We start from the raw sequence: 12763 nt of genomic DNA on the forward strand, positions 1-12763 counted from the left end.
TCATAAAGACCGATTGATCCATTGCTAGATACAGCAAAGAAATAATCTTGTGTCTTTGATTAAAAATACATTAACACAGGCATCTGTTTTAAGCTTTACCAATTATGCACCAACAACTCTCAAATATGGATACATGGGGGTCAATAATCAATAAAAATGGTCCAGTTTGCAAAGAGGCCTGAACCCAGCAACATACTCAAGCCCCTTTGTGGACTTTGAGTAAAAATAGCCCTCAAAAGGCTGCCAGATAATATTACATTAAGGATTCAATGTAACTGCACTCCAGCTTCTTGGATTGATGAAGAAAGTGACTATTCACCTGAAAGAAAAACTTCTGTATGCTTACCCAGCTTCACTTTTGACCTTCTGCTTTTACTTCCTGCCTCTCACACTGATGCCAGAAAATCACCCGATGAAGGATAAGCAACCAGAAACCCTTCACTGATTTTCACCGCAACAACTTGCTGGCCCTCTCACAGGATTTCAGAGATCAATCATCTTTTTTGATGTGTATTTTCAATCAGAATAACATAAACAAGGTTTGACATACATTCACTTCAAACTTTTTGGAAGAGTGAAGGGACCCTGCCATAAATCAAGATAAATAAACATGTGCTTGACATTATGATAAATATCTTCCTGTTCAATCTTCAAACTGCAAAGCTTCCAGGCTGCTTTATTCTACAAGGAGAGATAAATCCCTTTGCATTCTCTAGAATATCAAGCATGTTAAGATTATTGTATCATTTTCAATTATCTAACATGTCAACCTGCGCTTTGGGGGTTTCTCATATTTACGTATAAGAGTGAACACGTCTATGACTTTAAGTACCTGGGTTTTCAATTCTTCCATTCAGTCACTCTACTTCTGTCACTTTATTCACCTTCACATAAAATTCTGACAATGACAATGTCAGGTTCCTTTGAGAGTTCAAAATTTCAGTATAATATATGAATCCTATTGAAGAATGTAGTTTATTTTAAATACCTTGGGGTTAATTTGTAGGCATACTAAAACTGATTGTGATATGCTGTGAATTTATGTTAAGATGAGAGACACAAGGCCCGTGCAGATTGAAGTCATATATTAGAATCATATATGCATAACATCTAAGGCTCAGGAGTGGCTTGTCAATCACCCAGTCACACCCAAATTGAAGTCTCTGGGATTTTACTGCACAGAAGCATTGGCTGAACTGGACACTGTGTTTGTGCTTGTCTCCCAGCTATTTAGTCTCGCACTTCTGCTCTTTCTCCACACATTTACATTTCGATTTTTAAAAAAATATTTATTCAGCAATACAAAATCAATTTTAACGGGCAGTGCATTTCACTGGAAAAAGGCTTGTGAATCATGTCCTTGATGCTACAATGAAGATTTGTTACTGGTCTGTTGCTCATTGTCTGTATTTGACATTGGATCCTTGAGTCAAATCCATAATGCTATTTGCTCAAAGGAACTTAAAATAGAAAAATGTAACATAGTTTATGGTTTTTAAAGGCTGTGATGAATTGTACTCCATCATTCACTGGAGTGTGAGCCCACAACCTTCAGACTTACAGCACAACACAAGTCAGTGCTGACAGCAGTACGTTCTTCATCCACATTTAAAACCTCAGTATGATCTGTGTATGGGATCAGAATAAAGCAATAGTTTGCAAGTACTTAGTAAGTGGATTTGACACTAAATATGGTGAATCATATTTGATCAGAGCTGTTGCATTTCAATTCCACATCAGGATGATATTCAATCATTAGATACAGATGGATAGAAGAAGTTAATGGGGACTGGTTTTAACAACCCTATCCTGTCAACTTGGAGAAAGTAGCAAATTCCTGGAAGTGCCATGATTTCTTCGAAGCAGATAACATTTTCTGCTGTGTCTAAAATCAAAGTTTAAAGTACATTTACTACCAAAGTACATATATAATCACCATATACAACCCTGAGATTCATTTCCTTGCAAGCAATCACAGTAAATACAAAGAAACACAATAGAACCAATGAAAAACTATACACAAGAAGCCAGACAAACCACCAATGTGCTAAAGACAACAAATTGTGTGCAAATATGAAAAAGAAAGAAATAATAAATAAATAAATAAACTAACTAACTAACTAACAAACAAGTAAGCAATAAATATCAAGAATATGAGATGAAGTGTCCTTGAAAGTGAGTCCATAGGTTGTGGGAACAGTTCAGTGCTGGGGTGAGTAAAGTTGAGTGAAGTTGTCCCCTCTGGTTCAAGAGCCTGATGGTTGAGAGGCAAACATGACTGAATGAATAAAAATTTAATGATGATGATTGAATAGAAATAGAATGAGGTACCTACCCAAGTCCAATGGCCACCCAATAGTTCCGAACACCTTGATGTGGTCCAGCCATAGGAAGTATATCTGGTGTGTATGTGATAGGTCCTGATATTATGTTAATTATGTCTGCTTTTTTCAAAACTGGGACCATATCCATAGCACATTCAACATTATCCATGATTCTATCCAAATCCGATTCAAAAAGTTCCTTTCCAAATCCTGGAACAGATCATTATACAGGAACATCCAAGTATTTATAGAATATGACATATCTGCTATGTGAATCACAAAAAATTAAATTCTGAATGTGGTTGACACGCAATGTGGTAAAAAAAACTCAATGCTTTCATGCAGATTATAGAGTCTCATATTGATGGGACCCTGCAGTGCTCAATCTTCAAAATTGTTTATCAATGCTTGCTTACATTTGGACACTATCGAGGGCAGAAATCAGTTTAGAGCTCACAAAATTACTGCTTTGAATTAAGGCTGCTAGCAACAATCAGGTCATGTTAGAGTGACAGTGGGTGCTAAGTTAAATCAAAGTTGTCTGAGAGTGCCAGTTCTAGTCAAGGTTATTATTGGTAGGACAGGACAGTCACTGGATTCAGGTCAGAAAAAAGGAACTATGTCTGCTTACTTCAGGCTCATCCCAAATCACACAATGATTATGTCTAAACAGTAAACATCAGCTGTGTGTTGTACTTCATTTAACTCTATTCAAGTAAATACTGATGTACAGATGGAGGGATTATTTCTTTTTCTACAAATCACACTGGATAATTTCATTACAGTAATTTTACAGTTCATAGTAAGTCCTTGGGCTGGCCAGTGGTGTAGTGGCATCAGTACTGGATGGTCCGGAATTTGAATCCGGCCAGGTCTCAACCTGGGCAGTGGCAGTTTCTGCACAGAAGAAAGGCCAGGTGGTCTACTTCCACATCTTGTCACAAAAACCCTATCTACACCGTCCATGGGATTGCCATGAGCCAATGACAACTCTACTGCACACGTGTGCACTCATCTCTACCTCACCACAAGCAATCTCAGCATCAGGTAAGCTGGGCACTGTGTGACAACTTTGCAAGGCGAAGTCATTACCTCTAGCATTCTACAATGTTCTCTCATGGCCGACTCCATCCACCTCTGCAGCCTTCCAGAAAAAGCTGTTTGAATCTTTGATGCCCTATTTTACAATGAGCTAAGCTTTCTACTTTGTGTTCTTTTCATCAAAAAGACCACTAACTTGCACTTCTGTAAAAACACACTTCTCCACCCTTGCCTGAGCTTTTGCTGCTAATGACTTGAGCATGTTTATGTTATCTTCAAACTCAAATATTCCAAGTTTGCTGGCTAATCTCCCATTTTCCAACTCACATAAAATTAAGTCCATTCAAATATCTGCTGCCCAGAAATAAATATACAAGGGCCTAGAAATTGGATTTGGGAGATAAAGATGTATATGGATTATATATTAAACCACAGTGTTGTTTACACATGTTCAAAATGTGTTTTTCAGACAAAATCCTGACCCATCAGGAAATTGGACTGGGAAAACACATTGCAATTCAGCCTACAGCTATTTCTTCATGCACACAACATGGGTTTTGGATCAGAAGACTGAGATCGATGATTTCTGTTTTCATTCACAGTTAAGGAAGGAAGCAATCATGCACAAGGCAGGAACAGTCCTTATGGGGTCCTCACTAGAACATTTGTTTCTTGATAGCTGGTGAACACTCAGTGAGCTAAAGGACCAGCTTCTGTCAATGTTTTGGGTCGAGATGCCTCATCAGGACTGATGATAAGTGTCTTGAAGAAGGGTCTCGTCTCGAAACTTCGACTACTTATTTCCCTCCATAGTTGCTGCTTGACCTGCTGACTTCCTCCAGCATTTTGTGTGTGTAGCCCAAGACTTCCAGCATCTGCAGAATCTCTTGTCTCTCCGTAGGGCAGTTTCTGTGTTGTACAGTATCTCTTTATGTCTCCATCTTCTGTGATTCCCACAGATGGTTTATAGGTGCTGCCTGTTTACTGATAGCTCTAATAAAAAAACATAGTATCTGTGCACACTGGATCTATGATCTGTAGGACTAGCCCACCTACCGCACAATGCCTAACGGGCAGTTCCATAGTCACACCACGCTTCCCTATTTGAACCTTTCTATCTGCAAATTCACCCTTCAGTCCTGATTTTCCTTCTCCCTCTCAATTTTATTCCCTCCCTGTCTATGCTCCCATGGCTCCTTGACAGCCTATATAGCTGCAGGGAGAATTTACTTTAACATCCCTGATCCACCCTGCATACAAATCAGATGGCAAGCCTGTTTTTTTGGACACACAAGTTCTATCCTTTGCAAATGGGAAGAAATCGCAATAGAGAATTCTTAAATTGAGGACATCACAACTTTGTGTCCATTTTGGTGACCCTGATTTTGTATTTAGCTCAGCAGCAGCAGCAGCACCCATTTTGCTCACTAGAAATGGGTGAAATCTGACTTGTTGACCAAAATGTTGTCAGGATGTTGTCCAATACTGGCGCCTGAACTACCAAGAATGAGCATTTCATCCAGGGGTTCAAATGTGTTAAATCCACATCAATGAACTCTGGTATCCTGGATATTCCCAAATTTACTCATAAAGCCACTGGTACCTAGCCCTAAACTTCCCAGTTCCTTTATTTTCATTGGCTACTATTCACCTTTAACAGTCTCCTTAAAATTACCCCCTGGCCAGACTTTCAGCCTTCTATCATATGATCTCCTGCTTTGGCTTGGTGAGTATGCTCCACTTAAGTGATTTGACTCATTTTACCACCTTAAAGGAAAAGAAATTAAACTAATTATTATAAGAACAAAATTTTGGAAATACCCAGCAGGTTGGGCAGCATTCATGTATCAGAAGGGTGAACAAGATAATTTGTTGGGTTTTCCAGAAGAGTTGAGAAGCAGAGAGTTGATCAAAAAGAGCTAAATGAAGAAGACTGGGGTGAGCAAGGTAGGGGTTACAATCAGTGCTGGGTGTATGTCAGTAATTGGAGCTGATCAGAGGTCGATTACCTTTAGGGTATGGTGCATGAAGGAGGTAACTGAGGTAGTAGTTGGAGTAGTTCTTAAAAAAGGCTGTGGGAAGTTGAAAAATTCCTTGAAGGACCAGGGAAATACTTGTGTTCCTCCTGGATCATAAAGAGTATTGCCAAAATTCTGACCCCTTCACAATCGCAAGAGGTTCTGACAACCTGACATCATTTTTCAATTTTTAACCCAACCCAATACCAAACCCATGGAGGTGAATGAGCAGATCTGCTTTGTAGGTTAACAGCAGCAAAATCATTAAATAGTATTGTTTAATAAATAAGTTCACCTTATCTAGTGAGAGTAAACTGTTCCCGCATTATTACCTCAATTTAATGCATATTTCAATGTTCACATATAATGTACATAAGTGTCAAGGTAATATTTTCCCCTTCATTGTTTGTATACACTACAGCATGTCACTGATATATTACATCAATTTATAACATCTTCCTTTACCTGGTGGGACACCATCTGTTAACCAAGAGTCCTGTATCATCATCTTCTCCTTATCTTCATAAGGACCAAATAGTAGACCATCGCGTTCTTGGCGCAGATAGTATGAGCCTTCCAGGTCACGGAGAACAGGAAGCTCATGTTTCAGTGATTTCACCTCCGGAATTGTTGACGTGATGACATACTGATGGTGGACAGGGACAAGAGGGTGATCCAACCCAATCACCTTTCCAACTTCACGGGCCCAAAATCCTACACCAAAAGCAGCAGGAAATATTAGCTCTAATTTTCCCTTAGTCAAAACCAACATGACAGAAGTGCTGAGTTACTAGAAAAAAACCTACAGATTAGCACAGCTTGGAGTAAATACTTAACAGTTACTTGATTGAGAAACAAACTTCAAAGTATATTTAAAATCATTAAATAAAAAGATTATAGTTTTAAATTACTGTACTATCTGAGAGCTTTAAATTTCTCAGAGACTAATTGAATGGAAGAAAAGTAGCATTTACCTAAACAAATTAAACACAGGAAATTGCTGGAAGCCAAAGGAAAATTCCACCTTCACTGTCTGGGATTTAATGGTGAAAACTTTCTCTATACCATTTAAAGTTAATGTAGACAAGTATACTTCTGTGTGCCAAGAAATACTCTGTTATAATACGAAAATTCAAATTTAATGGACTGAGAAGGAAAGATACAGGGAATACTGGAAATCCATCTAATTTGAAGCATCAGAAATTAATGTTGTCTGGTACCCAATCACTATGCCATCATGAATAAGGCTGAGGACACACTGATAAGTATTCAGCTGCACAAACCCGTTATGCCATTCAATGTTTTCATGACAGCTTTGTACATATACTCATTTTACCTGCATTAGTTTTATAGCCCTTAACGTTGTTACCTAGAAAAAATACATAAATCTCAGACTTAACACAAATAAAATCTAGCGTCTACTGTGTTATATGGAAAAGATTTACACACTTCGGCCACTTTTTGCCTAAATAGGTGTCCCCTTCTCACTTGAACAACATTGGTCGTTATCGGGTCTACCAGAAGAAAATCCTTCTGTCTTCACAGTCGATTTCTTTCAAAATCATAAAATTCTTCATCAAATCACCACATGGAACTCTAATTTCCAGATATGAAATCTTATATCTTAAATATGAAATATGTATGTAATCTTAACTCTTCAAACCCCCAAGTAATATCTTTGTGAATCAGTGCTGCTTTCCTACAATATATATTTTATAAGGTGCAAAGTAGAGAAGAGCTCACAGTGCTTTAACCAACTGTAATTGTAAAAAAAACAACATGCCTTTATAATCTAACATTTCAGTTCTGACATTCCAATAATCCAAAACTTACTTTATGAACCTGGTATCAAAGTGATTTATATATGGAACTCTAAATCTCTTTCGCTCTCCATTCTTCCTGGATGTTCATCATATGAACCTGATTGGTTTATATCCTCTCTTACTGAAGCTGTAATAGTACATTTAATGAATCGGGCTGCTTCCCCTTCCCCTGGCCTTTCAAAGGTCTGATGAAATGGATGATTTAACTCACAATTATGATTAGCTTGCAACCATTTCTCAGAATGTTGTATTCTCAGGAAGCATATCAGAAGCCTTAAGATGACTTAAGGAAACACTAGAATTTAAAAAAATGTGGTTTCCCTGTCACAGATATTTCATCTGGACTTATTAAATACTGCAAAGGCTGTTAAATTTCTTTTATCTTCCTGCCCATATTTAAATCAACAGTGCCGACAAGTGGTAAAATTAAAATAGCAGGAGTGGCACCAACAAGAAGGAAGTGCCAGCTGATGATCTGCTCAACTAAATTGCAATCAAAGCTGAATCACATTTCCAGAACAAGGAGAGAAGAAGACCACGTTGTTCTAATATTTATTGCTACTGGCTACCAACTACAGGCAATGTTAACTTTAGGGTGTGGATTTTCAAAGGTGCATGCAGCTCACCTCAAGCTAGCAGAGGTGGAGAACCTGCGGCACACATGCCCAAGACGACACATGCAAAAACTTTTGTTGGCACGTGGCATGCAGTGCAGCCCCTCGATTCTTTAAAACCACCCTTAATAAAAAGAATCACAACGATCGTCTTTACTGCCAAATGAAGCAGCGAATGATATTTTGCAACCCAAGAGATGTTTTCACGGGAAAAGTTTTGTGCTAGCTTGCCGCCAGCTAGACAGTTGCAAGAACACATGGCGTTAGATGATAGATGTGTTTTGAAATCCTTGCAGACCTGGTGAGCACATCGGTATCTGGATAGTAAACAATTGAGCCATTTGGCATTGATTTCGCTCTGCTATATTTTTTCTTCTGTCATTTCTGATGTGTTATGTAGACTGTATGTAGTTTAGTGCCACTGTAGATATTCATGTGAGTAATTGTTTGCAGTGTTGAACTTAGTCAAGTCTAATTACAGAGGTAGATTTACTGAGGAAACTAGCGTTACATGCATAGCTCTCAAAACAACCACATATAAGCTGGTTATAAAATACTTGTCATTGTTAGTGCAGCAACAAAAGATTCACTGAAAGTTAAGTGTATTTATTTTTCTTTCCTTTATGTTTTATGAATATGCCCCAAAACTTAAAATTTCACACTCACCATTCTTATGCTATATATGAGGTACTATTTAGAAATCACATCATTTTCAATAGTATTTATAAAGATAAGCATTAATTTTTGAACAGATAAAATGCTGGGGGAACTCAGCAGGTCAGGCTGCATCTATGGAAAAGAATGAACAGTCCACGTTTCAGGCCGAGCCCCTTCTTCAGGACTGAGAGGAGGGGGGAGATGCCAGAATAAAAAGGTGGGTGTAGGGGCAAGAGGTTAGCTGGAAGGTGAAGCCAGGTGGGTGGGAAAGGTCAAGGGTCAGAAAGAATCTGATAAGAAAGGAGAGTTAACAATAGGAGAAAGGGAAGGAGGAGGGGACCCAGGGGAAGTAATAGGCAAGTGAGAAGAACAGGTCATCTAACATGCTTCATATATTTTAATCTGTCTCTGTTACACTTTTATTAATAGCACAACAATGAATACACATAAATAAGCAATAGGGTTCATCCTTTCTCCTTAAAACTGTTCCATAATTTTTGTTACTAATTCACTGATCAATGATAATCTCTGTTCAAAATTACCAAGGCACATGACATGATTTTTTTAAGAGGATTAACACCAATTTAGGCACACAGTCTCTAAAAAGTTCACCAACACTGACTAGGAGCATATTGAGATTACTCAGCATGCTTTAGTAATCTTACAATCTTAATTATCAATGGGGTTTGTTCAGATAGCTCAGTGGAAAAGTATACACAGTGTCTACTTTATTAGAAACCTCCTGTACCTAATAAAGTGGCCACTGCATGTATGTTCTTTGTCTTCTGCTGTTGTAACCTATTCACTTCAAGGTTTTAATGTGTTGTGCATTCAGAGATGCTCTTCTGCACACCACTGTTGTACCATGAGGTTATTTGTGTTACTGTCTCCTTCCTGTCAGCTTGAACCAGTCTGGCCATTCTCCTCTGACTTCTCTTGTTAATAAGGCATTTTCACCCACAGAACTGCCACTCGCTGGATGTTTTTTCCTGTTTTTCGCACCATCCCCTGTAAACTCTAGAGATTTTTGTGCATGAAAATCCCAGGAGATCAGCAGCTTCTGAAATGCTCCAACAATCTGGCACCAACAATCATTCCACAGTCAAAGTCACTTCCATCACACTTCTTCCCCATTCTGATAGTTTGGTCTGAACATCAACTGAACTTCTTGACTATGTCTGCATGCTTTTATGCATTGGGCTGCTGCCACATGATTGGCTGACCAGAAATTTGCATTAATGAGCAAGTGTACAGGTATACCTAATAAAGCGGCCACTGAGTGTACTTTCACCTGTGTTTGTTTGCATTGCAATGGAAGTATATAAGTTTGCTGGATAAGTTTGCTCTGCTTGAAATGAGCAATATTTTCAAAGATGCTTTCAGGAAGGAATTATCAGTTAATGTCCCTCAAATTTCACTTACAAAAGCAGACAAAGGCAACTTCCCTCTAAGGCAAATGTGGGAAATGCAACATGCTACAATAATTTTGGATACCTTCTGAGACAAGGTAAAAATACACCACCAGAGCTACCAAGGATGGCAAGCTTTACTTTGGTATGCCTCAGCACATTTATATATTCAGTGCCTCATAATATTTTCTACCAGCTGTGTAAAATATATTTTTGACTGGTGTATTAGCTAATCATGTAGCCCATTAACCCCTCTGAATATTCTGTAAAATAATAGTATGGAGAACTGCCACTGAATAAGTGTATTATAGCCACTTTCAGAGTTCCTGGCTTTCATAGACAAGATGTGATACATGCTCAGCCTGCATAATAAATTTAATCGCTTCTTATTCTATAAAGCAGCACAATTTGAGGATCTGAGAAGGATTTTATTCACACAGAGAGTGCTTTAAATTTAGAGAACTCTGCCTGAGGAGGTAGTGGAGGCAGGCATTCTAACAGGATTTACGAAGCATTTAAACAGGTTAATTCCATTCAAAGAAAGGCTCTCAGGATTATAGGTGTAGATGAAGCCACAGCTCGTGAGAAGCTAGCCATCAGCAGCTTACACCACAGATGACAGGTTGCTGCAGCTACTGTGCTATACAAAATTCACACCAGCCACAGCCCTGCAGACCTTCGCGCCACGCTGCCTTCATCTTATGAGAGACAACGCACCACATGATCAAGTTTATCTATGCCTGCTCATGCTGTTTCTATGCCTGATGTGAGAACCTACACACTGGATAGAAGCTTCCTTCACTGTGCTATCAGAATTTGGAACAGCCTTCCAGATGCTGTGGTTGGAAACATCTGCGACGATGGGGTCCAAGCCTTCAAGAGTCGAGTGCACAAACACCTATCATCTCTGGGAGGGAAGTCACATGCTTCTTCATAAGTTATCATGAAGGGGACCAGGATGGCAATGCTTGGTTGTTGGTAGGTAGGGTTAATACCTGACTTTCAACGGCACTTGTGAGTTATGATCCGGCTGGACTTAGTCCTTAAACTGCTGGAGAACAGGTGCTGTTTTCTCCCGGTAGGGATTAGTTTTTAGTTCCAAGTGCTCCTGCCACGTTTTGTCACCCTGCAACCTTATCCTTCAATCTCTTTGAATTATGGAGGACAGCATGTGTATAAATGTCTCTCTCCAGCAGACTTCATCACGATCATCATGACTCCAGTATTTCTACTATTTTTAATGTTTCATAATTGTACACATGATTTTTTTGTGCTCTGTCGCTGATTGGCCTTTCAGAGCTCTCTTTGGGAACTAGTTGACTTGATCAGAATTTCAGATCTGGCTATTGTTCACGATTGCACTTAATAAAAAAAAAGGCACTTAGTGCCACGGACGCGTAACAGTTAGTGTAACACTTTACAGTGTTCAGTGCACACAGCGTTCAATTTCTGGCGCCGTCTGAAAGGAGTTTGTACATTCTCCCCGTGAGCACGTGGGTTTTCTCTGGGTGCTCCGGTTTCCTGCCACATTCCAAAGACCTAAAGGCTGGAGTTGTTAATTCGTGGGCCTGCTGTGTTGGCGTTGGAAGCATGGTGACACTTGCTGGCTGCCCCCAACATATCCACAGACTGCTGGTCGTTGGTGCAAATGATCGTTTCACTGAATGTTTCGATGTTTTGATGTACATGTTACAAATATAGTTAATCTTTAAAAATGTTTATCTTTGAGTCACCAAGGTGTAGCAGGCTATGCAGGCAAGGTGGACTGCTATGAATCACTACCGTGGTCAGCATGGACCTGATGGGCCAAAGTGCGTGTTTCTGTGCTGTACAACTCTATGGCTGCAGGAGACCTCAAAAATAAAATATAAAATGAAGAGCTCTTCCCTGCTGCTGGATCTCTTCCTTTGTGAAAATCCTTTGCCCTGGCAAACAAAACATCAGTGAACTGAAGTATGCTGCACTTTGTAAACATATTGATATTGACAGGTCACAAGCACGAGAAAATCTGCAAATCTGGGAAATCCAAAGCAACACACACAAAATGCTGGAGGAACTCACCAGAACAGGTATCATCTACGGAAAAAGAGTACAGTCGACGTTTTGGGCCGAGACCCTGATGAGGTCTCAGCCGAAACAGCGACTGTTTACTCTTTTCCATAGATGCTGCCTGTCCTACTGAGTTCTTTCAGCATCTTGTTTTGTTCCTTTTGATATTGACAGGTCAGCACCGAGAAAGACTGAGAGCAGCTGTTCTGAAACAGGTTCGAAAATAACTTTTAGTGCCATGTTTAAGTCCACCTCCTTCATTCTGTGCTTGAAGGACAGACTACTGGATGTGGTCTGATGTCCTTGGACATCCATTCTGACTGAAGGTCTGTTTATATACACATTGCAGTAGAGTTGGGTTGAGTGAATCCATGTCTATTTAGGTGACCATGTCTTTACCCAACTAACCAGATCGTCCCTTTAACCCTGAATTCACCTGCATATTTTTTCAAGCAGTGCGCAAAGTACTGAAATTTCATATTTCTAAGTTCAAATTTCAAAGTGAATTTATTATCAAACTATGTACTATATATGTTATCGTATACTTTCTTAAGATTCATTTTCTTGCAGGCATTCACATGAAAATACAATAAAATTTAATGAAAAAACTATATATAAACATTTGAAGACTGACAAACAACCAGTTCAGAAGAAGACAAGCCATGCAAATAAAACAAAATACTGGGAACAAGAGCAGTAAAGAGCCCTTGAATGTGAGTCTGTAGGTCATAGATTCAGTTCATGGAGTTAGCTGGTTCAGAAGCCTGATGGCTGTAGCGTACTAACTTCCTGAACCTGGAAGTGTGAGACCTACAGTTTCTGAACATC

The 12763-nt window shown here is 39.2% G+C and overlaps 1 protein-coding gene across 1 annotated transcript in view; it reads right to left on the reverse strand.

The window, feature by feature from the left end:
- The window catches only part of dmgdh (dimethylglycine dehydrogenase), a 129879-nt gene that overhangs the window by 65089 nt on the left and 52027 nt on the right, over positions 1-12763 (reverse strand). Inside the window, exons 6-7 of the mRNA XM_063049319.1 lie at positions 5849-6097; positions 2336-2534 (exon numbers count right to left, since the gene is read on the reverse strand). Of these exons, the coding sequence (XP_062905389.1) occupies positions 2336-2534; positions 5849-6097 (448 nt within the window). The remainder of the gene's footprint in view (positions 1-2335; positions 2535-5848; positions 6098-12763) is intronic.

This window comes from Mobula hypostoma, chromosome 5 (assembly GCF_963921235.1).
Source record: "Mobula hypostoma chromosome 5, sMobHyp1.1, whole genome shotgun sequence".
Lineage (NCBI taxonomy): Eukaryota > Metazoa > Chordata > Chondrichthyes > Myliobatiformes > Myliobatidae > Mobula > Mobula hypostoma.